This window comes from Echinops telfairi, unplaced genomic scaffold (assembly GCF_000313985.2).
Source record: "Echinops telfairi isolate 266 unplaced genomic scaffold, ASM31398v2 ScPeMD7_7467;HRSCAF=8505_1, whole genome shotgun sequence".
NCBI lineage: Eukaryota > Metazoa > Chordata > Mammalia > Afrosoricida > Tenrecidae > Echinops > Echinops telfairi.
Window position 1 is genome coordinate 27,919,453 of NW_022111368.1, and position 24,462 is coordinate 27,943,914.

A 24,462-nucleotide genomic window follows, 5' to 3' on the forward strand; every position below is an offset into this window, starting at 1 on the left:
TGGAGCCCTGGTGGAGTCATGGTTATCTGCTGAGTTCCTAACGGCAAGGTCAGCAGTTTGAAATCGTCAGCTGCTCTACAAGAATAAGAGACTTTCTATAAAGGGTCTTGGAAACCTACAGGGGCATTTTACCCTGCCTCACGGGGTCACGATGAAGAAGAACTGCCTCAATTTCAGTGAGTTGGTTTTGTTTTTTTGAGAGGTTGGCTAGATGGTTACTGGATAAATGAATGGTGGCTGGATAGATGGAGTGCTGGGTGGCGTGGAGATGGATGGGGCGCAGAGGGGTTGAGAAAGCTGTGGTGTAGAAAGAATGTAGTGTAGAGAAGGACTTAAAGGCAAGACCTACGCTCAGTTATTGGATTAACCACCTCCTAGCTAGATTCTGTAACAGCCTGGAACACCGTGGTTGCGATCTACTGTTGCATTGGGTCTATTACCATCATATATCACTGGGCTGAACTGCGTCGTTGAGACTAGAGGCTTGTAACTCAGATCCGTCTTGTTCCCGTAGTGGCCCATGCTGACCTCGAACTGGATCAAGTCCTTGAAGTCAGGCATCATCGCACAGGAGAGGAAGATGACACACAGCCCATACTTCTGGCGGTTCTGTTGTTTCTGAAAACAATAACCCCCCACTTCACCAATACATAAACGAAGAGGGGAGCAAGCCAAGGACGAACAAGACACGTGGGGAAGCAAGGAGAAGGGGCCCCATGACCTTCAAACGTCAACTTCCTTCTCTTCAGGGTGAGGGAGGCCATCATGCAAACTTCATTCTCAGAACAAGGGCTTGGGACCCTTGGACCTAACTGATCAGAAGCAGCCCCTCCCACGACCTCACCGGGCCCGCCCACCCAAGCAGCTGGCTCCTTTCCTCTTGTTCCCAGGCAGGGCATCCCCTCCCTGGTTAGGCTAGCCTCTGATTTGGGCCTGTCCACCCCTCGCCATGTAAAGGAGCCCCTCCTTGCCTCGCTCCCTTCCTCCAGAACACCAGGGTGGGCAGGGCCATGGAGTTGGGATTGCACTCACCTCCTCCCTGGCTGACCTTCCCGGCTCTTCTCCTCAAGTAGTCTTCCTCCCCGGAGAGGAGGAGTCTCTCTGCGTCCTGCCCCAGCAGCCCACTCTTCCCCAGCATGTTCCCACCCCCCATGCTTGGACGTCTATTCATCATGGCACCCTCTCTGCCTTGTTTCTGTTGCCAGTTTCTACTAACCCCCAGGTCTCCTATGCCTGAGAAAATAATCCGTCTTCTCCCCTTTAAGTCTATTTAGCCACTACTGGATATATCTCCATTCACCTTTCAGTCATTTCTTACAAGAAACCATCTGAAAACCGCTATGCGCCATCTCCAGCATCTCTTCCTCCTAGCTGTGTCTATGGCAGCTGGATTTCCCTCTCGGCTCGAGGGTGTCGGCACGCTCCCACTATCCAGCAGACATGCTTGTTGCCGGTTTGCGTCCTCACTCTGCCTCTTTGCCACATTCAGGGCTATAGACGACTCCTTTCTGCCACCCTCCGAGGCTGCCACAGAAGAACCCTTCTCAGCTTCCTCGGCAACCCCTCTGTCTCCACCACAGCCTCAGAGACGGTGGCTGACAGGCGCCCCTGCGCGGCTACCCCCGTCCCCAGAACATTCACTGCACCAACCCTCTCTGGATCATTTCTTCCACACATGGGCTCACATGCCAGCGTTCAGAGGGCTCTGGTGGTGCAGTGGGTTACACACTGGGCTGCTTAACCTTAAGGTCAGCAGTTTGAACCCACCAGCTGCTCCACAGGAGAGGGCTGTGCCTTTCTGCTTAAAAATATATATAAAAATAAGGGTTCCTGGGTGGGGTGGGGCAAGGGGGGCAGGAGAGCTGATATCGAGGAGTTCAAGAAGAAAGGAAATGTTTTGAAACTGACTGTGGTAGCAATTGTACAAAACTCCTTGATGTGATTCAACTACGGAATGTTATGCTATCTGTAAGAGCTCCCAAGGAAATGATTTTTTAAATTTTTTAAGAGAAAAAAATAAGAAAAGATGCACTGCCTTGATAACCCACAGGGGCCAGTTCTACCCTGTCCATTGTGTCGCTGTGAGTCAGACGTGAGTCAATCGCAGCACATTTGGTTTGGGGTTTGACCACATACCCACACCCAGCATCTAGCAGTCTCTGAGGCTAGCTGCCTGGGTGTCTCACAAACACTCACTGCCTCTACCACCCCCGCTTCTCCTCTAAGGAACTCATTTCTATGGGTGCGACCTCTGACCACCTTGTCACCCAAGCCAGAAAATGGGCACCAGCCTGAGGGATTTGCTCTCACGTCCAAAGAACTATGAGTCACTAGCTCTGACCATTCTGTTTCTTAAGGGTCTCTGGGCCCTGCTTCCTTTCTTCACTCCACGTCTCCTCCATCAAGAATGTATCTTTATTTCTCTTCACTGGCTGAGCCCGGCTTCGTCTCCTAGACTCCAGTTAATTATTTTCTGTTTTCTTCATTGTGGTGAAAATATGCACAGCAGAACCTTCTCCAATTCCACAAATGTCTACGTGTAGACCTCAGTAACGCTGATGATAGTCTTTCTGACATTATCATTGCCCTTCCCCAAGAATAGCTGGCCGGTCTAGCCCTGCTTCCCTGGCCCTCCACTGCATGCCGGGCAGCCTTCCCAGCCCCTTAGGTTACTTTGCAAAGCCGTGAAAAATAAGGTCGCGAGACAACACCATTTCTCCAAAACTCAACTCTTCATTTCTTAAAGGAAACCCTGGTCTATACCGAGTCCCCTGAGCATAGCACGGAGCCTCCCCGCAGGAGGCTTAGAAATACTCAGGTAATTAATCAATCATTCTTCAGCATTCTGAGAAAACATTTAGCAGGAAGCCTAAGGCTTCTGAACCCTCTGACCACCATCAATCAAAGCCAGAAACTGGGGCCCACAGAAAATGTGGGGCAGGCAGGGGAACTCTGGTTTCCTGAGTTACCTGTGTAATGACCACGTCCTGGGAGAGATTCTTTATCTTAAAGTCTTGATAGGGACCTACGTGGGTGATTAACTCCAGAAAGGCTCGACCTTGATAGGACAAACCATGCATCACAGCGTCAGGAAGGGTCTACAGGGCAGCAGAGAGGAAGGAAGAAACAAAGAAACATACCAAAAGGGTGAGAGAAAAATAAATCTCTCTTCACCCTCTACCTGCCTGGGGCTGGCTTGAGAAAGATCAGAGAGCTTTCAATCCCAGAAAGGAGTTCCTGACACCACTGTGTGTGGCGGTGGAGGGAGGACAACCTGTCCCTAAGCTCCCTTCTACCTCCTGATCTATCTGCAGGCCAACTTGAAGTACCCTGTCCCCCATAAATGCTCCCTGTAGAGGGGATTATGCTAACTCTCACTGCTGACTCCCAGTGACCCTCTAGGACATGGCAGAACCACCCCTGTGAGTTTCTGGGACCGTAACACCTTGCTGGGGTAGAAACGCCCCATCCCGCTGAGCCGCTGGCAGCGCCGAGTGCGGAAGCACGAAGGACACTGTGAGTTGGTTCCACAGGCTGGCCAATCAGAGTCTGCCTGTCCCCCTTGGCCACAGTGATTGGCCCGAAGGAAGCACACGGGACTTAAGGAGGCCAATTAGAATGCTGCCCTGGGGTTCCCAATTTAAAGCTGCGGAGAGGAAAGACGAGGTGGACCAGACCCAGTTGGGATGCGAGCGAACCAGGGGCCCAGAGAGCCTCCTACTGGCCTTGAGCTCCGGGTCACTCCTTTCCGGCCTCGTCCCCTTGATTCCGTATCCCACTTGGGGTCGGGGTTCCGACGTCTCAACCCGAGTTTAGAAGAGGCCAGTGCTTTTCCACGTTTACCTCTTCCTTTGTCTCAGGGTCTCCCTGAGTCGGAATAGGCTCAATGACGAGTTGGGTTTGGGTCGGTTTGTCTAAAATGTCCTCGGCACCCGAAGTCTCATCTCAAGAGCTCCCCGCTGCCCCCCTCCAGGAATGCCTATCGCCGCCCCAGCTGTTCCTTCCTTAGGCCACACACCATGTCCACTGTCCGGCACGGCTAGTTAGACAGAGACTTAAGAGCCTCCACAGCTCGAGTAGGGAAGAAAACGGATCCGAGCCGCCTCCACCCACTCCCCTCCGCCCCCCAGCACTGAAATGACCAGCTTACAGTGCCCTCCTCCTGGATCCTGAAAGGGGCCTTTTTGCCCCCGTGGAACGTCAGGAAGCTGGGGCCGAAGCAGGGTAAGAAGCCAGAGTACGCGCCTGGAAGAAGGCAGGATGAGAAACGGGGTGCGGGGCAGGAGCGGGAGACAGGGGCTGGCTGGACACTCGGCTTGCCTTCCATCTCTGCACCGGTGGAGGAGATCTGGTTGAGGGCCAGGCTGGCAGTCCCAATCTCTTCACGGCAATTCATCTTGGCGCTGCAAAGTAACGCCCTCAGCTCGCTGGGCCCGCTCCGGGCCCTGGCATCCTCCTCCCCGCAGGTGTTTCCTCGGGGCTCACCAGTTCAAGATTCTCAGCTGGATGTAGCTGGAGAGGCAGGGCAGCTGCAGGGGGAAGGCGAGAGCAACAGAGGGTGACCTCGGGGGACTTCTGGGCCCCAGAGAGATTTTGAGCAAGTCGGGGAGTCCTGGATCTGGGCCACTGAATCACAGACAGAGATGGACTGACTGTGGAATGCTAGGACCTTCAGAACCCCTGGGTGGTGCAAACGGTGGGCGGTGGGCAGCCTTGGCTGCTGGTTAGGTTCTCCAGCACTGCGGCTTTCACCGACAGGTGTTTATTTTCTCCCAGCTTACCAAAAAGAACCACCCCTACCGCTACCAACTCGCTTCTGCAGGACAGAATGGAACTGCTCCTTCCTCATCGTCATTTTCAAAGCATCATATGCGCAAATGTTGACACAATGGATATATGGATGGTTAAGAGAGTCGTGAGAGCCCCCGATAAAAAAAAATTTTTTTAAAGGAAAAAGAATAGAACTGCTCCTTAGTTTTTCCAAAACTAGATCTCAGAATTGTAAAACTGGAGCAGACAGCCTCTTCTTTCTCCTGCGGAGCGGCTGGTGGATTTGAACTGTCAACCTTCTGGTTAGCAGTCCAGTGCTGAACCCATTGTAGTACCAAGGTCTTTTCTCACAGTTGAGGAAGCTAGAAATTGAAACTTGGGGCCCCAGCTCTAGGGAAGGCCTCCTCTCTCTGCCGGCTCTGGAGGAAGGTCCTTGTGTCACCGATCTTGCTTCCTGAGCCCTTGGAGAGCTCCCTGTGTCTATGGGTAGATCTCACCTATCTCCTATCTGCTTGCTAGTTTAACCTCTATTGTATCTCAAAAGACATTGACTCAAGCAAGATACATGATACTAAGCCTGCCTCGTTAACAAAGGCAGCCCATTCCTAAATGGGATTATACCCACAGACATAGAGATGAGACTTGGCAACACCCATACCAGCTACTAGCCAAATGAGGGGACATGCCAGTCCACCCAGAGGCCAGGTCTACCAGTTTACATCTGAAACATCAGCCTGTGGAGCACAGTTCTACTCTGACACACATGCGTGGAGAAGTCAGGAGTTGGGTCTAGTTGACCACTAGTTTATTGACACTCGGGCCTGCATCCACACGAGATGTGCCTCCCTGGAGAGTGTTCTGCAGGAACTCGGGCTGGGATCAGTGGTGTCTGAACAGGAAAGCGGAGTACCTTCTTCAAACATCCGAAGGCTTCTCCCGGCTACGAAGGAGAACCTGGCCGGTGCTGCTGGTTCTGAGCCTGAAGGAGGCTGAATACTCCCAACATATTCACATCCACAGAGCACTAGAGAACCTGAGGGGCAGTCCCCTCAGCTGTCCTGACAGCCAGGGACGGGGTGAAGGGAGTTTGCATGGGCAGGTGTGGTAGTTAATCTGCTGTCAATTTGAGAGGATTATGAGTGAAGGGGTGAAGTCTAGCCTGTAATCATTTTATAGCCAACAAGGCCTCTGTGTGGGCATGGCCCTCTCCTGAGGATTCTGGGAATTGCTGCATCTCCTCCTTGGAGGCGGGAGACACACTCTCTCTCTATGCTCACTCCCTGAGAGATGCTCTACTGACAAGACACATGGCACTATGCTGATAGACCCTGTGCCCTGGGAATTGGAGGAGCCACGTGGAGACCCCTGCCAGCGCTGAGATGCTTCTACCGCCGCTGGATCCACAAGACTTTCCACCCACTGGCCTGTGATCTTCCTGCCTTCAGCGTCATTGCATGTGCTTCGTGAGTCCGAAGAGGACCTTATAGATTGGTATCGACATATGGGCTAATATCGGACTTATGGACTTGATCTGGATTGGGCTGGGATGTTTTCTCAATCTTCAACTGCTGTTGTATATAAAGCTCTTTCTTACACACATATGCGTCTTCATGAATTTGTTTCTCTAGTCTACCCAGACTAACACAGTGGGGCATGGACTAGGGTTCCCTCTTAGGTTTCTTCCTACTTTAAGAATCTATACAAATCATCCAAGGAGGTGGGGTTAGGAGCAACTGTTAAAAATCAGAATTCATTGGGAGCTAGTGTGGGGAAGCTTCTAGAAAAACTGAAGAGAGGGTCCAATAATGGAAACAGAGGAGCTCATGAGCTAATTAGAAGTGTCCACACAAATGTAAGGTTTAGGGAAAGAACAAACAGGTGTTACACAAAGTTCTACACGCTGGTTCTTGGGAGAGAGCCCCAGCTGACTCCCAGAACTGGTTTTATTTTGCACGGAGCCTTTAGAAACCTGGCATAGTCATCAAACGGCAGCAAAACTCTTTCAGGGCTCCCTGCCAACAAGAGACAAATAGTGGATTGAGCAGGACTAAAAGGACATAAAATCAGATTATAGTCACTCACATCCATTGCGTTGATTCCGACTCAGAGTGACCCTATAGGTCAAGTTAGAACTGTCCCTGTGGGTCTCTGAGACTGTAACTTACAGGAATAGAAAGCCGCATCTTTCTGCCAAGGAGCACTATGCCACCAGGGTTCTGAATATATTTATAAGACGAGACTACAGGACCTCACGAGGAACAAGCAGCCCAGTACATCACGGTGCTCTCGGTAATGCCCCTCGGCCTTCCCCAAAGAGCTCTGTGATATTTGGGGCACTTGTCGGAGAGGCAAGAAATCATGCAACACAATCTAGAATGTGTTTTGCTTCTTAGTGTGGAGAAAAGGGATTGGTGTGGATGAAATTGTGCCCTCTTCCCTTTTGTAGTTGCCAGTGTGGCTAGGCTGTCATGATCCTCAGTGGTTTGTCAGTTATGTCACGATGTGGTGATGCCGCGTGATGTGATCTTACGTGATGAGGCCCCTGGCTGTAAGGAGAGTAGCGTGAGGTGCCACACTCTTGCTGAGGTCACTGCCATGATGCAAAGGAAGGGAGGTTTTTTCCTGAATGTGGCCCACATCATCGTGCATCCGGCAAGAGATAAAGGACGGGAGAGCTAGCAGAGGAGGAGGGACCTGGCTACCGTCAAGGAAGAAGAACACAGAATGGATCGTTCTGTGGAGCTGGGGAGAACCTCCCAGACCCAGGGAAAGATTGATGCCAAGACACATGGAGATCTCCAGGGACACTGGGCCCACCGGAATGTAAAGGGCCTCCCCCTAGACCTGACACAGGAAGAAAGTCTTCCCCTAGAGCCGGCACTCTGGACTTGGATTTGGACTTCAAGCCTCCTGAACTGTGGAGAATAACTTCTGTAGGTGAAAGCGTCCTCTCGGGGTTTATCTGTTATAGCAGCGCTAGATTACCCAGACAAGCACTTTAAAGTTCTCTGGAAAGCGCATTCCAACTCTTTTCATAAAAATATGTAAACACACGAGCTGCCCATCAAGTCTACCCTGACTCGTGCTTTAGAGTTGGATCACGCTCCGCAGGGTTTCCAAGAGCGGTGATCTCATGAAAGCAGATCGCCTGGCCTTTCCTCCTCGGCGTGGCGAGGTGGATGCAAACCTCCTACCTTTGGCTCCTAGTCAAGGGCAGAGCACTCACAAGCCTCCTTCCTACACAGCAGGGGGTCAGTGCAGTAAGATTCCCACGTGTCCTGGGCTCTCTCACACTCCCTCTTAGGCTGAGTGCCCACCTGCCATGCTCCTTGGCCTCCATGTCCCATTTGTACCAACACCCCAACACCCGCCCTTTTCTTTTGAGGGCAAGCCACTTTCCCCCTGGCTCCTAGGAGCAGTGATACCTGGATTTGGAAGGTCAGGATCTGGTTCCAGATTGGGTTCTCGGTTTGGGTCTGCATCTTGGTCTTGAGCTGAGAACATCCCAACGCATGATCAGTACCGGCCCCCAGCCTCATGGCCACACCCCAGCCCCTTGTTTCCTGCCACTAAAGGGAGCCACCTGCAGCCCAGAGCCGACCATGCTCATCCCTGACCCAAAGACACCTGGGACCACTTCTCATCAGCTATAACGCCAGTCTTTGGGCTTACCCTTCTACTTCTGCCGGGTTAAGACTACCTCATCTTTTCCCTTAAGTAAATTTCTCAATGGACATAATCTAGAAGTAGATGTAGGAACTATTGGGAAAGAAGCTTAGGAAAAAGAGGTTGCCCCCCAAAAGTGGCCCACCAGTGAACAAGGAACAGCCAGCCAAGCCCATAAAGGAAAAAGGGGACTTCTTAAGAAATGGGGGCATGCGTGCACCGGAAGACTATGGGGGAAAACATGCACAGTCAGAACTGGTTTCATCACAGGTCACATGCACACTTAGCACACCCATACACAATCACGCCTTCTGAGGGGAGGTGGGAGGAGGCCCATCCGGGAGGAAGGGTATTTAAGTTCAAAGATGGGCAAACACACTCCCCCTTCTCTCTCTCTCTCTCTCCCTCCCTCCCCCCGACCCCCTCTGGAGATGGTGATTTCTTGTCTGTGAGTACGCAGGATTGACAAAGTTTGCTTCCATTCATAAAAGCTTACTTTCACGCTCCGACCAGGTGACTTCTTTCCGCACGGAGAAGCAAGAACTGAGGAAAAGCCTCTCCAAACCTAACTGGAGGACTAACTATGGGCGTGCAGCCGTGCTGCCCCACAAGCTCTAACATTCCCACAGAAGAAACAACGCTGACGTACAGCACCCCACGCGCCCCCCACCCCCCCGTGGGTCTCATTCGTAAAGCCTAGCCTTCTTCCAGACAATGACATATTTGGATTTAAGCATTAGCTAGATGGTTTCAACTTTTTAATATAAGATACACCCAGGTATTAATTTTTAAAATATATACTCTTTCATCCAAGGGCCTCTTACCTAGTTTGGGGAGCACTCAAATCCCTCCTTGGGAAATAAACACTCAATCGGCTGGCTGATTTGTGAAATATGTCCACAAATTCTTTGGCGGTCTTTCCTTCAAAAAGTGGAGACTAATGTCGCTCCCTTTGAGTGTGGACTGAATTTAACTACCTCTAACCGAATGTGGAGCAGCCTGGTGGCTCGGTGGAAACATGCTGGGCTACAATCCGCAGGGTGAGCAGTTGGGAACCACCAGCCACTTGGCGGGAGAACACTGTGCTTTCTATTTCCACACAGAGCTACCATCTCAGAAACTCACCTGGGCAGTTACACCTGTCCTGTAGGGCCACCATGAGTCATCATCGACTCCTTGGCAGTGAGTTTTGTCTGGTTTTTAGGTTTTGGGTGGAAATGATGGTGTGTGGATTTTGAGACAGATCCATTTCAGGTAACCTAGCATTCTCCAGATTTGAGCATTAGCCCCTGTGGGGGCTCATCTTTCCCGAATCAGAACATCTTGGAAAATGCTACTCTCTATTCATAGCGGCTCCTGGCATGTTAGCAACTCTCTCGCCTGGAACCTTCCATTTAGATACGAATTAACTGAACTCCAGAGGGGTCAGTGACAGAGACAGTGCTGTTGGTTTGTTGTGGGCCGGTTGCTTCCTTCACGCATCCCTGCAGTCACACATTACTCCTAGAGTTGACTTCTAGTATCTTCTCCATGCAAAGTGCTGGGCTACAGGGACCCAAGAGCGATGAAGACGTAGCCTCCATCTTTACAGAGTTCTTGGTAGGGCCTTAGGGCTCTTTAATGGAAAAGCAGAGGCCCAGCTCCTGGTGTCCTGCCACTACCTCCTCCTCTGTGCTGCTTGAGTTCATCTAGGTGGCAATTCCCTCAAGTCTTACACCCTTCCTAAACGTACCTTTTTCCCACTTAGTTCTACCTCCAAGACAGGATTCCCTGGTTGGTGTTTCCCTACGAACAAGAAGTTAAAAGCCTGAGATAACAGGATTCTTTTAGGGGGAACAAATGGAGAGGTGATAGGATAGCTTAAAAACCCTGCCACCACCCAAGGATTCACTTGGCGTCCCTGGGAAGACCAGTCCTGAATCACCCCTGTGCCCCAGTCAGTGGATCATGGTAGCAGAGGCAGGAGGACTGTTAATAGGCCAGCTTGCAATGACCTGTCTCCATCAAAGACAAATCAAGAGCAGGGGAACCCAATTCAAAGGGTGCCCATGGGACCTTCATCAAACAGTTCTTGGTGGATTGGAGTCGTATCCTGTCCCACCACCCCAAACCTTAGGTCAGTGTCAAAGTGGACTGGGGAAGCCCCTTGAGGGTCCAGGATGCCACCGTGTAGGGCACATCAGCGTCCCTTCCTCCCACCAGCCCGACTGTAACTGAAATGGAGGTCCTCTGCGCAGTAGATGAAGATGTTTAAGTAAGCCAGGTGGATTGGGACTGCCGCCAACTTCAAGAGTTTAAGACTGGTGCCATCGGCCCCATAGGGTTGCACAAGATCCACCTGGAGACACCAGTGGGAGGAGGGTCAGAATCTCCGGGCATCAAGTCCCAGGCCACCAGGCTTTGATCCCCCAACCTCCCACTTGGGGCAGTGGACAGAGGGGAGGAGGGGAAGATCAAAAGCCACGTGAAGAGCCCGGTGGTGCCCCCAGCGGGAGAGCACCACAGGAAAAGTTACTGAGGTGCGGGGTGGGGGAACTCTCACCACGGCCTGGTCTCCCACCCCCAGGGTACAGATGGTGACTTTCAGGTAGCCTCTCACACCACTGTTCATATCATCTGGCTGGCAGAGACCTAGCCACTCCCTCAGGATCGTGTGACCTGGAGAAACACAGGGGTCATAGGCCAGTGGCCAGTCTCCAATGCCCCTTCCCTGAAGTCTGCAGTGGTTTCAGAAGGGGAGGGGTATGGACACTTCTCTCATTTGTTCAGGTTCCCAGAAACTGGCAGTGGTAGCATCTTACTGAGATCCTGCAGTCACCCCCCAATCTTTAGGGCCTAAAATTTAGGCAATAAGAGTCCACTCATGAAGCGGCCAACTAGTGTCTTTAGGAAGCAGGAACCCCTCTCTCTCACCATAGGAACCTACCATGGTTACTGACCTGCTCTGGGACTAGATACGATAGAGGTAAGCATTTCTGAAAACCCTACATCCAAACCTCACCCTGTTATGTTATGGTCAGGTCACCATGGAAACTCAACCTTCAATTTCCCCAACCCTGGCTTCAAAAAATAGAAACCAAAACCTAGGTTGCAATAAAGGGTGGAGCACATGCCCCCAATTCTATGATTACAAAGTAGGATAAAAGACCATAAAGCACAGTAAAACATCACCAAGTACAGAAAATAACACACCCACTAACATTTTCCCTCATGAGTGGACACGATGGGGATATGGAAGCATTTTCACCCCTGGCCTGGTTTTTCTCAGTAGACACATACATACTTACAACAGTCCCTTACCTGGCGAATTGTAGACAAACCCAATATCTGTCTGGAAAGATAAGAGGGGTGAGGGTAAGTTAGGGCTTCCAGGCAAGATGTAGACCACTGCCAACATGATAGGAGCCTTGAGGGTGTGGGCTGTTAACCAAAAAGCCAACGGTGCAAACCCACCAGCTGTTCCCCGGGAGAAAGGGGAGGCTCTCTGCTCTTGGAAGGAGTGACAGTCTCGGAAACTCACGGAGGCTGTCCGACCCCATCCTGCAGATCGTTATGAGTTGGCACCGACTCGATGGCAGGGAGGTTGGCTTTACGGAACATCAGGATGCCAACACTAGTTACCAGGTGTGAGCATTTGTTCTGTGTGAACGCCTTTCATCTTTATAACAACCCAGATCTATCATCACCCCACCTTGTAAGGGAGGACGCTGAGTTTGAGATCAGCGCTACCCAATCTTACAGCGAGTAGGTGAGGAAGCCTAGAGGGTAAGTGTATCTAATGATCACGTTCACTGCCCAACCAACAGCCCCTGGATGGGAGGGGAGAAAGACGGTGGTCAAGGAGGAGTTGGCAAAGAAACGACAGGTTTTCCTTTTCCCCTGGGAGAGGGTTTCCGACAGAGGCATAGGGGTCATGGGGTGGGATTAATGGGGGCGGTGTGGGGCGAGGCACCTCAGAACATTTGGACCACCCTTGTAGTCCCCATCAGAAGGTCCCGTAGACTAGCCTCCGAATTCTTCATGAAAGTCTGCCCTCAAACTCAGCCAACCCGTGTGCCTCCTTGACTCCTAGCACCAGAATTGCCATTGGATCAGAACTGGACAATGCCGGCTATCATTATGTTATTGTTGTTGTTAGGTCTGACCCTGTGCACCACAGAACCAAAGACTGCATGGTCCTGCGCCATCCTCAACTCTGTTCTTGTGCCTGAGCCCATGGATGCAACCAATGGACAACATGATACATGGAGAAGAGGTTGAGGTCGTAAAGGGTTTTGTCTTATGTGGATCCACCATCAATGATCATGGAAGCAGCAGTCAGGAGATCAAGAGACATGTTGGATTAGGTAAATCTGCTGCACAAGAGCTCCTTAGAGAATCGAAGAGCAAGGATGTTACTTTGAGGACTAAGGTGTTCCTGACCCAACCCCTAGTATTCTCCATTGCTTCATTCCCCATGGTATTCTCCATGTGAAAGTTGGACATTGAATAAGGAAGCCCATAGAACAGTGGTTCTCAACCCCTCACAGGGGTCTCCTTAGACCATCGGAAAACACATATTTCCAATGGTCTTAGGAACCGAAGCACCGCCCCTCTGTCCTTCTCCAGGTGGGTCCGCCCACATGCAGATACGCCCCATGCAGATACCTGGCATGAAGACTGTTACCCATGCTACACCATGCATCCAGACAAAAGTTCATTTATTTGTAATTAGAAATAGATATTTCACAATATATAATTACATATTGCTTTGAGATTAATCACTATGCTTTAATTATGTTCAATTTGTAACATTGAAAACACATCCTGCGTATCAGATACTTACATGGCAATTCCTAACAGTAGCAAAATTACAGTGATGAAGTAGCAATGAAAATAATTTTATGGTTGGGGGTCACACAACAAGAGGAACTGTATTAAAGGGTTGCAGCATTAGGAAAGTTGAGAACCACTGCCATAGAAGAATAGGTGCGTTTGAATTGTGGGGCTAGAGAAATATTGAAAGTACCATGGAATGCTAAAAGGACAAACTGGATTGGAAAAGGTAAGGCCAGAGTGTTCTTTAGAGACAAGGGTGGCAAGACTTCGTCTTACATACGTGGGGCATTTTTCAAGAGAGACCAGCGCCTGGAGAAGGACGTGTTCGGTACAGTGGAGGTGCAGCAAGGAAATAGGAAGGCTCTCACCCAGATGGACTGACACCGTGGCTGCATGGATGGGCTCAGGCGTAGGGACAATGGTCAGCATGGCGCAGGACCGAGCAGTGTTTTGTCCTGTGGTGCATGACGTCACTATGGGCGAGAGCCTACTTAATGGCACCTCACAGCAACAACCACATGTAGATGTTAATCGACTGTAGGTTACAGATAGATGCAGTGTATTGTATGGTAATTATACCTCAACAAAGCTGTTGAAAGAAGAAGAAAAAAAGACCTGCTCAACTCCCCTCTGTGGAGCAGTACATCTGGGCAGTGATTAGTAATAGCTGCTAACAACAAAAGCGAGACAAACAGACAGACATTCTGTGCCTCCTGCTGAAGTTGCCTTGTAGAAATATTGACCCTGAGACTGACCGCTCCAGTAGACAGAAAATACAGGGCCAGACCCAAAACAGGACAAACTCACTGCCCTGGAGCCCCTTCTGATTCACAGTGACCCCACAGGAGAGGGTGGGGCTGCTCCCATGAGTTCTCGAGACTCTGAGACTCTTCACGGAACAAAGTCTCATCTTGTCCCCATAGATCGGGTGGTGGTTCTGAACTGCTGATCTTGTGGTTAGCAGCCCAACGCGTGACCCACTGTAACACCAGGGTGCCTCGAAATCCCCTGGGGATGCCATCGTTCCTATCCAGACCCAGGGGAGCTCTGCAGGGTACACCATCCAGTTTCTTTAACAAAGAAAATGTAAGGAGGGGTGGGGGGAGTGCTGGGTGGGAAGAAGAGGATGGGAATCTAAAATCCATACTAATGAACTGCCACGTGTGGACCTGTTTTGGTCTTTCTTTGAACAACAGTAGGAAGAATTCAAGGACTAGGAACACCGACTAGATATTTAATGCCGCCCAGGACCTCCAAAGGTCATTCATTGATGGCATTGTGCTTACGATGAATAAAATTCCTACCTTTTAGAGAGACTACTTGAACTATTTACAGATAAAGTGATGGTCTACTTAAAATTTCATTCAAAAAGCATCCATGGCGGGAGGGGAAGCGGTGGGGTAGGTGGGGAATGTAGAAAAAGCATGATTGGCTGTAAGTTGGTCAAGTCGCATAATGAGGATGCGGACACCCATGATCCTCTTCCCTCTACGTTTGTGAATATACGAGCGTTGCATCATGCACAGAAAGTGTCCACCACAAGGAGCTCTGTCAAGTCCAGCTTTTCTCAGGCCCCCCTCCGTCACTGGGCTCCATGCATCGTGTGTATGGTGGGTGGTCATTGTCTGGGAACTGTGTCGCGCCTCTGTCATAAACATTGCTACCACTTTTGGGGGGTTGTTAGTTGCTGTTGATTGTGACTCATGGAGAACCCTTGGGTTTATGAGAGGAGGGGGTTCAAAGTTGTGACCTGATGGAAGCTAGACCTTTCTTGCGAAGGTGCTTCTGGGTGGGTTTGAACCACCAACCTTCGGCTGATCGTCAAGCCCTGCACTGTTGTGCCGCACAGAGCGTCCAGGTTAGCCTCTTGAGAAGCTCTTCCTTAGCCAGCCGGTGCTTTCTTTGGGTTGGGTGAGATGGAGGGAGAAGCACGTAGTGAATGCAATGTACTCACTGCTTGCAGTCAGTAGTTAAGTATTTGTCTTATACTTGCCTTTCCCAAGAGGGGAATCCTTTTCCTAGGGTTGACAGATTTTGCAAAGAAAAGCACATGGTGCCCAGTAAAATGTGAACTTCAGATCCACGGTAAATGCCTGTTTTTAGTAGAAAGATATTCCCAGCATTATTTCGTCAGGAACCCTTGCAGCGTATCTAAAATTCAAATTTAACTGGGCATCCTGCATTCCATTTGGGAATCCAATCCTTTTATTAAAAAACCTTTTTTTCACTCTGAATTGGGTGAGGATTTACATTTCAGCCCATCAACGGCCCCCCGCCCCCCACCCCGTGCCTGTGGCTTATCTTGTCCCCACCCAGCCTTTGATTCTCTTCTCCCTCCGTGGATGACAGGACCCCTTCACCTCACTGACTTGATGGCAGTGGGTCTGGCTTCAGTTTGGTCACCCAGGGTAACACCCGCACCTCTCCCATCTACTGCTTCATCTCCCTCCTTTGGGCCCCCACCCCCGGGGAACCGCCAAACTCTCCCCCTCGGGTTGGAAAGCCTTTGTCTTGTCTTCGGGCCTCTGCCAGCGGTTCCAGTCCGTATTGTCCTTCTGTGACGGCTGCTTTCACGAGGCATCAGCCTCTCCAGGTCCATCCAACCCTTCCCTTTGCTGATCTTCCTGGATCCGAAATGCTGTGTTTAGACCATCTGTCTTCCTCCCTCGGGCCGCGTCTTTCCAAATCAAATCTCCTTCCTCTGTTCTCCCGAGGAGCCATCTTTGTCTGGATTTCCCCAACACTTAGATCAGCCAGTCTACAGCCTCTGATCCCATGTCTGACACTGATCAAAACCCACCCAGCCTCGCTGCGGAAGCAAAACCTGACCCGCCGTTGCCAAGATTACAGCCAGGGAGCCCTCTGAAGCAGACTGCTCCGACACACACAGTCTGAATTGCCGTGCGTCTGAATCCGCTCATCAGCAATGGGTTGGGGGCCCCCACCCCTTTCCTCCCATTGCTACTTTGCAGGAGGCAGAGGTTTGAACCGTACACGTATGAGGCGTTCAACACGGGGCCGAGGACGGTCAGAGAGGCTCCCTACCGTGCCTGTAACGATGATTGGCGGCTGACACAGGACTGGCAGCGCTCGTTCTGATGAGCACAGGGCTGCTGTCAACCAGACATGACTCGCTGACAACAACATGCAATGACCCTGTGGGTGGTTAGGTCAGCGTCCCCACAGACAACAGATGGGGAAACAGAGTCGGCATCACGTGCCCCAGTCACCCGTGCATAGGTGGGTTTTCCTAATGCAAATATCCCGGTTCTGGGACTTGGAGCCTAACGGGGTTCTCTCTAACTGTTTACCTCCTTCTACCTTCAGTACTCACTTGGAATCTCCCGATCTCTGATTTGTGTCTCGGCACTGAGGAGTTTATCACCTGTGAAGGAATTCCCAGAAAGATTTCAATGATCCATAACTCCAATTTTCCCTCCCTACCACGGGAGGAAGAGTATGAGCCCATCTAGGGTCCTCCGAGATTTAGGACATGTTTGCTGATTGCCTAGAATGAGCCCTGGTGGAGCTTTTGAGTAGGCATTGGACTGCTAGCCACGAGGTTGGCGGTTCAAACCCACCAGTTCCTTGGGGGAAAGCTGAGGGCTACGGCAACCCTCGAGAGACTGCCTACAGTTGGAATCAACTCGAAGGCAGTGGGTTTAGTTTCTGGTTTACCAGCCTCAACTTTTTGGCATTGGCACATAGATTGCTCTCATTCAATTCTCAGAAGACCCTTGTGAGGCTTCATTGCACGAGGAATTGAGGGTCACAGAGGCCGATTCGCTTGCCAATTCGTCACAAAGCCCTAAGGCATTGCCCTCCACGAACATTCTCCATTACTGCTGCCCTAGTGGTTCCTCAGTGTCTGGGTTCCCAGAAACAGGCCAACTCTTTCAGGGGGAGCCGCCTCATCCTCCTCGGCGCTGGGCTGAGCACACAGTAAGAAGGCATCATCACGCCAAACCCCAGTGCCTTTGATTCTGGTGGGTTCTGACCACAGAGCCCCCAGGTATGCGGAGCAGAACTGTGCTCCAAAGAGTTTTCATGGCTGTGCCCTTCCAGGGAGGGATTGAATGGCCAACTCTTTGATTAACAGCTGAGCTCCCAGACCTCTGTGCTGCCCTGGCCTCTGGGCACACGGGCGGCACTTGGTCCACCTGTGTTCACACTGTTACCTGGCTCCCTCAGACTGGGGAGTGGAGGACCCTCCCGTCTGGAGGGTGCTGTGGTGGCAGAAAATTCCACGTCCCGGGAAGGATCTGTCCTGGGCACCTTGGCACCTAGCTTGGACCTGGCCACTTGCAGCACCTCATAACGTTTATTGAACGAATTCGTGAAAGGGGAATCTGGGCTGCCAGTGCGGGGCGCGGATGTGTGTGTGCGCAGGTGATGGGGATGCTGCCTTGAACTCAGACACACACCCCGAAGTGACCTTGGCTCTGAGGGGGGGGCCTGGGGGCCATAGGGCTTCTGGGGTTGAGGTGGGACAGGAACGTGAGGACAGTTTGGCTCCTCACCTGGATTAAGATGACGTGGGTGAAGAACTTTGCAGGAATCTCATGAAAATTCTGGAAGAAGGTCTGAGGCAGAGAGAATATGGTTACAGGCGGACAAGGTTCCCCTACTCCCTCCCCACCCTCATTCATTCATCTAAGGACACAGAGAATAGAATGCTTCTTCCGTGTCCGTTACCCAATCCAAGGACTTTCAGCTCACTCACGTTCCTGTTCCCTAGGAAACAGAAGGCTCCTGGCTGCTGGAAGGGTTCTGTCCACCTGAAGGACACATGTAGGGATTCCCGGAGAATCCGTCAGGAGCAGGCCAAGGCCAGTGATGGAGATTCAGGCTCCCGCCATATTCTGGATTGGCCCCCTGCAGCCAGGACCTGTAAACCTGGGCCTGCCGCTCTCCTGCCTGATCCCCTTAGTGGTTCCCACCTGTTTTCCACAAAGGGGCCCCAGCTCATTTCGTCTTACCTGAACTACCATCTTCCCTCCCCACCCGCCTCCCAGCCTTCCTACAAGGTTTAGGGGGCCTTTCCTGAAGTCACCCCTCTGCCCCCAGCCTCCTCTCTGCTGACTTATGTGTACTCCCAAACCAAACTCACTGGCATGGAGTTCATTCCGACTCGTGTTGTTGTTCCGTGCCGTCGGTAACGACCTCATGCACACGGAACGAAGCCCTGCCCGGCCCTGCACCATGCTCACAGTTGTTCCTAGGCCTGAGCCCAGGGTTGCAGCCAAGGTAGCCAAGCCATCTCGCTGACAGCCTTCCTCCTTTATACCCCCCTTCTACTTTACCTTCTCCAGGGCCTGATATCTCCTGACAACACGCAGGGCTCATAGTGACCTTGGACTCTGTGTGCTTATTAACCAGTTAATCTGACAAATATGTATGGCGCCTCTACTGTGTATCAGGAGCCCTGGTGGTGTAGTGGCTACATGTTGGGCTGCTTACTGCAAGGTCAGTAGTTCAAACCTCCCCAGCCCATGTGGGAGAAAGATGATGCTTTCTACTCTTGTAAAGAGCTACCATCTCAGAAACCCACAGGGGCAGTTCTGCCCTGTCCTAGAGGGTGGCCATGAGGCAGAATGGACTCAATGACCAGGAGTGGGAGTTTGGGTTCATCGCGGATCAGACACGGTGCTAGAACGTGGGGCTTCAACCATGACAAATACACAGTCAGAACCAGCATTCTAGGGCTTCTAGAGCCCCGTCAGCCCCGGTCTTGGTCATTGTAGTGGATGCGCTTATAGGCTGTGCTGCCCATCAGACCCCTGAATGACTCACTTCCGTCTTCCCAGTGCCAACCATGGTGCTCGGCTTCCGGTAGGTGCTCAGGAAACGTTTGTGCAACAAACAAGGAAAATGCCCTTGCACACAGCAAGCTTGCCTGCAGGAAGCAGCCAGCCCCTGGCTAGTGCTCTTGACCGACATGCCCCGCGCCCATTCAATCCAGAGTTTCTGGCACTCACTTCATTAAAGAAAGGATTGTTCCCCAGCTTGATCCTCGTGCGATGCTCCTTGCCTCCGATGGTCACTTTCACCAGTGGCCTGAGGTTGTTGCCCAAGAGCTGTCGGGCTTCAAACACCCTCACGCGAACCTGTAGGGGAGACCGCAAGGGCCTGGCCTCCACTTCTTAACTCTCAAGGTCTCTTTTCTCAAGAGTGAAATTGTTCTGCAGAGAAACAGTCTAGCTACTGCAGATAAGGGAGAGAACACACAGGGAGGAGGGGGAGGTGGCACTGACTCTGGCTGGTGGCAGGGGCCTTGACGTCCAGGGAACGGCCTTGGGTGTTTATATCCCTGGTTCTGGGAACTGTCTCCTCCACCTCTTTGCCTCTCCCCCTTATGTGGACACAGTGTTTCTCTTCTCAGTTGGTATGGGCTTCTGGGAGAGTTTTGAAAGCAGAGAGTCCCTGGGCTAGCAGGCCACCGCCGGAGCGGGTCCTCTCTGATTATAGACAATGCTACAGGATTGAGTTGTATTGTCCAAAAAGGCACTGGAATCCTAATCCCTGTACCTGTGAGGAGGTGGTCTCTTTTAGGAATAGGGTTTTCTTCGTTATATTAAGGAGGCCTTGTCAAGTTAGGGTGTGTTCTAAACCGAATCTCTCCCGAGTTATATAAACTGCAGAACAGATACAACATAAGCAGGCTGGAGGATGATGTTCCTGTGAAGACAGACATGTGGGGCAGGTGCATTTGTCAGCACAGAAGTGCCAGGGATTGCTGATAGCTCTTAGCAGCTGACAGAGACAAAGAAGTGCCTTCCCTTAGGGCAACGCCCTTCATTCCAGCCCGCAGTCTAGGCCCCTGACGGTGATAAGAGAGATTTCTGTTTTTCAAGGCTACCCGCTTGTGGGGTTCTTTTTTGTCGTGAAGTAGTGCTCATGGCCTTGTGAAGGGGGAGGAGTCCCCTGGGAATAGAGGCCAGGGTCACATGGGCTTTGAACCTGGAAGGCCTTACCTGAAAATCCTGGGCCTTTGAGGACAGAGCCCTGGGCACGGTGTAGCCAGGAATCATCAGCTTCTGCATTTCCACTTCCTGCGCTGCTGTGCCCAAGGGGTCCTCGTCCTCTGCAGAAACAGCCCAGGGCCCGCTCAGAGGCCTGGACTCCAGGCGGGTGTGGGGCGCTTTCCCCATTTCAGCTTTCTGTCCCCAGTGACCCACTTCTGATTAAAAATATAGCCCAGGGGCCTCCAGAGACACACCCCGTCCTTTCCAGAGCATTCCACGGCCCCTCTCATCCTCGGTCGGTCTCTATTCCTGAGGTCCAGGCTCCACAAACAGGAACTCTGGAAATGGCCATCCTTGCCTCCCTCTGAAGCTGACTAGCAACGGAGCCTTTTTTTTTTTCTTTTTTAATTACAATAATTAGCATTTATTAAGATCTTTTATTTTTTTAAGATCATTTTATTGGGGACTCTTACAACTCTTGTTACAATCCATACATCGATTGCATCAGGCATGTTTGCACATATGTTGCCATCATTCTTTTCTAGACATTTACTTTCTATTGAACCCTTGGTATCAGCTCCTCTTTTTTCCTCCTCCTACCTCCCCTGTGACCCTTATAACCCCTTGATAGATTGTACCTTGTTACTATTTTCATATCTCACGCCGACTACTGTCTCCCTTCCCCCCTGTTTTCTGTTGTTCTTCCCCCTGGAGAGGGGTGTACGGTTATGGGTCGAGCATTGCGATCGGTTCCCCCTTTCTCCCTTCCTCTCCCCCCTTCACTCCCTACCCTTCTGGTACCGCTAGTCCCACCCCTGGTCCTGGGTTCCGTGTGTCACGAGCCCCCAGCTCTTATCTATACCCGTGTACATGCTCGGGTCTGGTCTGAACCGAGGAGCAGCGCTGTGTGTTGGGTGAAGGTCTCCAGAGGAAACGAGGTCCCCATTCTGCAGCTATTCATAAAGCCTGCACACTGTTGGGTGCATGTCTCACAGTGGGCCCACACTCTCCTCAGCTCTGCCCTCGGCTTCCCCGTTTCCCACCCCACCCTGTCCTGTCACCTTTGCCTTTGGGCTGGGACACCTGCAGCTCCACTCTGCTATGGGCTCCCTATCAACTGGATGGACTCAACTGCAGTAGGTTTGATTTTAGGCAGGGCCTACTCTTTGCCCTTGGGAAATGGCTTTGATTCCAGGTCATCGTCTTGGGTGACAGCTGGCTCTCAAGGCTAGAGAGGACAATGCGTGGATGTGTTGTGGTGACAGACAGCCTCAGCCCAAGGTCTGGAGAGCAGCCTCTAGATGCCCCTAGGTCCTCGGGCTCCGGCCAGCTCCCATTCCCTCAACAGCGCCCTGCCCCCTGCCCCCCAGGACAGGTCTCCAAGGTCCCAAAGAACCCTTCCAGCTACACTTGGAGAAGGGAAGGGGGAGGCCCCAGAGAGGACCTACCTGTCTTGAAATGCCGGGGGCTCACAAGGACCGCCTGTAGGGTGACAGTGCACTGAAAAGGAAAGGAAAGTGAGCCGGGAGCCACGCTCTGAGACCCCCTCCCAGGTCTTAGCGCTTGAACTTGGCCACCCAGCCTGGCTAGCCTCGTGGCCAGCTCCTGAGTGGAGCGACGCTGGCTGGGGTATGAGGGCATACCATGAGGACCTGCCCAGGCTTGGGAAGAGACAGCGAGCTCAGAAGCCATGAGTTTACATGCAGATTTCCTGCGCTGCAAACACTTGTTTACAGCGCAGGGAATCTGCATGCTGGCGTGGCAGTGGCAGGAGAGGATAGGTGGGTGGGTGAGGAGAAGAGGTTGAGCCGACGTGAAGACCAAATGCTGACTGATACCAGATGCCCAAAGTCCGCCTCCCCCCAGGCAAACATCACCTGGCTTCATGGGAGAACCCCTACAAACACCTCCTGATGGACTTCTTGCCTCTAAGCTCCCTCACTATCCCCCGGCCCCCCACGGCATCACCAGTACACCCGAGTGTACTCCGAAACACACAGAGAAAACCAAACCAACCACGTGCAGAATACTCAACTCTGCCTCACCGTCAGCCCACGAGATAAGGCAGAACAGTACTCCATAGATCTTCCATGGCTGTGTGTGTGTGTGTGTGTGTTCATCTAGTTCATTGGTTGGTTGGTTGGTTGGTTCAGTAGACCAGCAGGTCTTTCTTCCGCAGTGCCAAAGGGTGGGCTCTCACCACAACTCTTTTGGATGACAGCCAAGCACGTGAATCATTTGCTGGTCTGGCCTCCACCCCCCAGGGCTCCAGGTGTCCCTTTAAAGGTCCTCAAAGTGATCGGGGTAAACATACAACGTACTTTGGCCTTCTGCCCCCTGCCTGCCCACCCAGCCCCATCTCTCCCACTCCGCCCACACGCCGAGCTGCCTCATTCTCCGTTCAGTCTTTGCACTGTCACCTTGTGCACCTGACTGAGGGTCATCCACTGGGGAACTCACGTCCCTCTGAAGATTCATCTTCAACATCATGTCCTCTATTAAGACCTTCTACTACATCCCATGCAGAATCCTTTATTCCTGTTGACCCTGGCTGGACGAAGCCTTCTCTATGTGTGGAGAGTGTGGGCCTCACTCCATCAGACTATCCCATTGCCCACTGCAGTTTCTCATGCCAGTGCTCGATTCATCAGGCGAATCAATGTAAATGGATACGTGGAAGACCAGAGGGTGGATGAGTGGGTGGATGGAAGGGTGGGAGGGCCAGTGGGATGACGTGACCACAGGATGGGACCCTTCACTGGAGTAAAGGCCACCTCACTGCCTCTCCTACACTGCTACGCCCAGCCTGCTCAGCCAGCCCTCTCTACCAGGGTCTTCCTTGTGCCTCACTCACAGTGGTAGGCTCCATGGAATGGGTGAGCAGGGGCAGGTCCTTCACCAAGAGAGTCTTACTTGGCTGGTCCACCAAGGGCCTGAGCAGTACTGTGGCCATGCCAACGAACCTAGGACGACAAAGGGCAGGTCAGGGGAGGGGGTGTCCTTTTCTGTCCCAGGCATGGTTTTCTCAACAGCTGGCTTTCTCCCACAGGAGCCGAAGGCAGGCCACGGTGAGGTGGAGCATCCACTGGAGCGCTGAGGGCCCCCCTGACTCTCTTGCAATTGACTCCTAGGACAGGGGATGTCTCCGCCATGGTTTCTGCTCTGCCCTCACTCCTTCCTAGCTCCTCTGCTCCCACACTCCTTCAAAACCGGAGCCAGGCCCAGCGAAGGCTCACTGCGTTGTGGGTGGACACCTGGCCTGCGCTGGACCAATCAGATTCTCTGACCGAGGAATTTTGACCTGGGATGCCCTAGCTCATCCCCATAGGATGGCAGCCTGGGCTGCGGCCCTCAGCCTCACCTTTCTTGCTTTGTGGCACCCACATCCCGCAGGATGACCTGCACGAAGGAGTCATTGTCCAGGGGTTTGGCTCCGAGGTGCCAGACCAGGGTCTATGGGAGACACAGAGAAGTTAGCACGCCCCCATCCCAGTTTTCCAGAACAGGAGGAAAGATGCAAAGAGCGGTCAGCACTGTTTCTCTAAAACCGAGCGACTCCCTCATCTCTGCTCTCTGAACAGGCTGGCCTTTGCTATGGGTCGCATAGGTGTGAAAGGCACTCTGGTGTAGTGGGTGGATGAGCTAAGTTCTGGGCTGTTAACCACAAGGTCCATGGTTCAAACCAACAGCCCCTCCATGAGAGAAAGAGGAGGCTCTCTGCTCCTGTAAGAGGTGGACAGTCTCTGAAACCCCCAGGGGCAGTTCTCCCGTCCTATAGGGAGGCTCTGTGAGTCGGAATCATACTCCAGGGCAATGAGCTTGGTTCGGTTTTGAGACCAAGGGGGTAGGCACCCTATCTGGGCTCTTGCTGCTCGAACTGCAGTGCTGTGGATGTCTTTGGAATGGAGGGCCCTGGGGACTGGGGGTCTGGGGATGGATGGAAAGAGGAAAGGGGATTCTGCTTAGGGCTTGTGGAAACCTCAGGAGAGCCAGGTGGGACTAGTGGACGGACAACACCAGGGTCCCTTCCCAGGGAGGGAGACAGACTAAGAGCAACCGTGGACAGTTGTGGCCGCCATAGCCCTTTAGGCCTTGGCAGCCTGGACAGCTCACAGGCCTCTCTCGGGCCACAAGGCCCCACCCATCAGAAAAGCTTGAGCGTGCCCTGTCCACACTGGACGCCTCCCCCCATCAAGTTTCCATTTCTTCTCCGGGCTTGCCGGTGCGGCATACCTCATCCCAC

The 24,462-nt window shown here is 52.2% G+C and overlaps 1 protein-coding gene across 1 annotated transcript in view; it reads right to left on the reverse strand.

The window, feature by feature from the left end:
* The window catches only part of FER1L5 (fer-1 like family member 5), a 62,608-nt gene that overhangs the window by 37,320 nt on the left and 826 nt on the right, over positions 1-24,462 (reverse strand). Inside the window, exons 2-18 of the mRNA XM_045283836.1 lie at positions 23,581-23,672; positions 23,074-23,182; positions 21,668-21,719; positions 20,229-20,338; positions 19,233-19,361; positions 17,775-17,837; positions 16,589-16,639; positions 11,737-11,767; positions 10,979-11,094; positions 10,651-10,774; positions 10,169-10,221; positions 8,196-8,264; positions 4,486-4,529; positions 4,321-4,403; positions 4,151-4,245; positions 2,970-3,098; positions 441-618 (exon numbers count right to left, since the gene is read on the reverse strand). Coding sequence (XP_045139771.1) covers positions 441-618; positions 2,970-3,098; positions 4,151-4,245; positions 4,321-4,403; positions 4,486-4,529; positions 8,196-8,264; positions 10,169-10,221; positions 10,651-10,774; positions 10,979-11,094; positions 11,737-11,767; positions 16,589-16,639; positions 17,775-17,837; positions 19,233-19,361; positions 20,229-20,338; positions 21,668-21,719; positions 23,074-23,182; positions 23,581-23,672 — 1,528 coding nt within the window. The remainder of the gene's footprint in view (positions 1-440; positions 619-2,969; positions 3,099-4,150; positions 4,246-4,320; positions 4,404-4,485; positions 4,530-8,195; positions 8,265-10,168; positions 10,222-10,650; positions 10,775-10,978; positions 11,095-11,736; positions 11,768-16,588; positions 16,640-17,774; positions 17,838-19,232; positions 19,362-20,228; positions 20,339-21,667; positions 21,720-23,073; positions 23,183-23,580; positions 23,673-24,462) is intronic.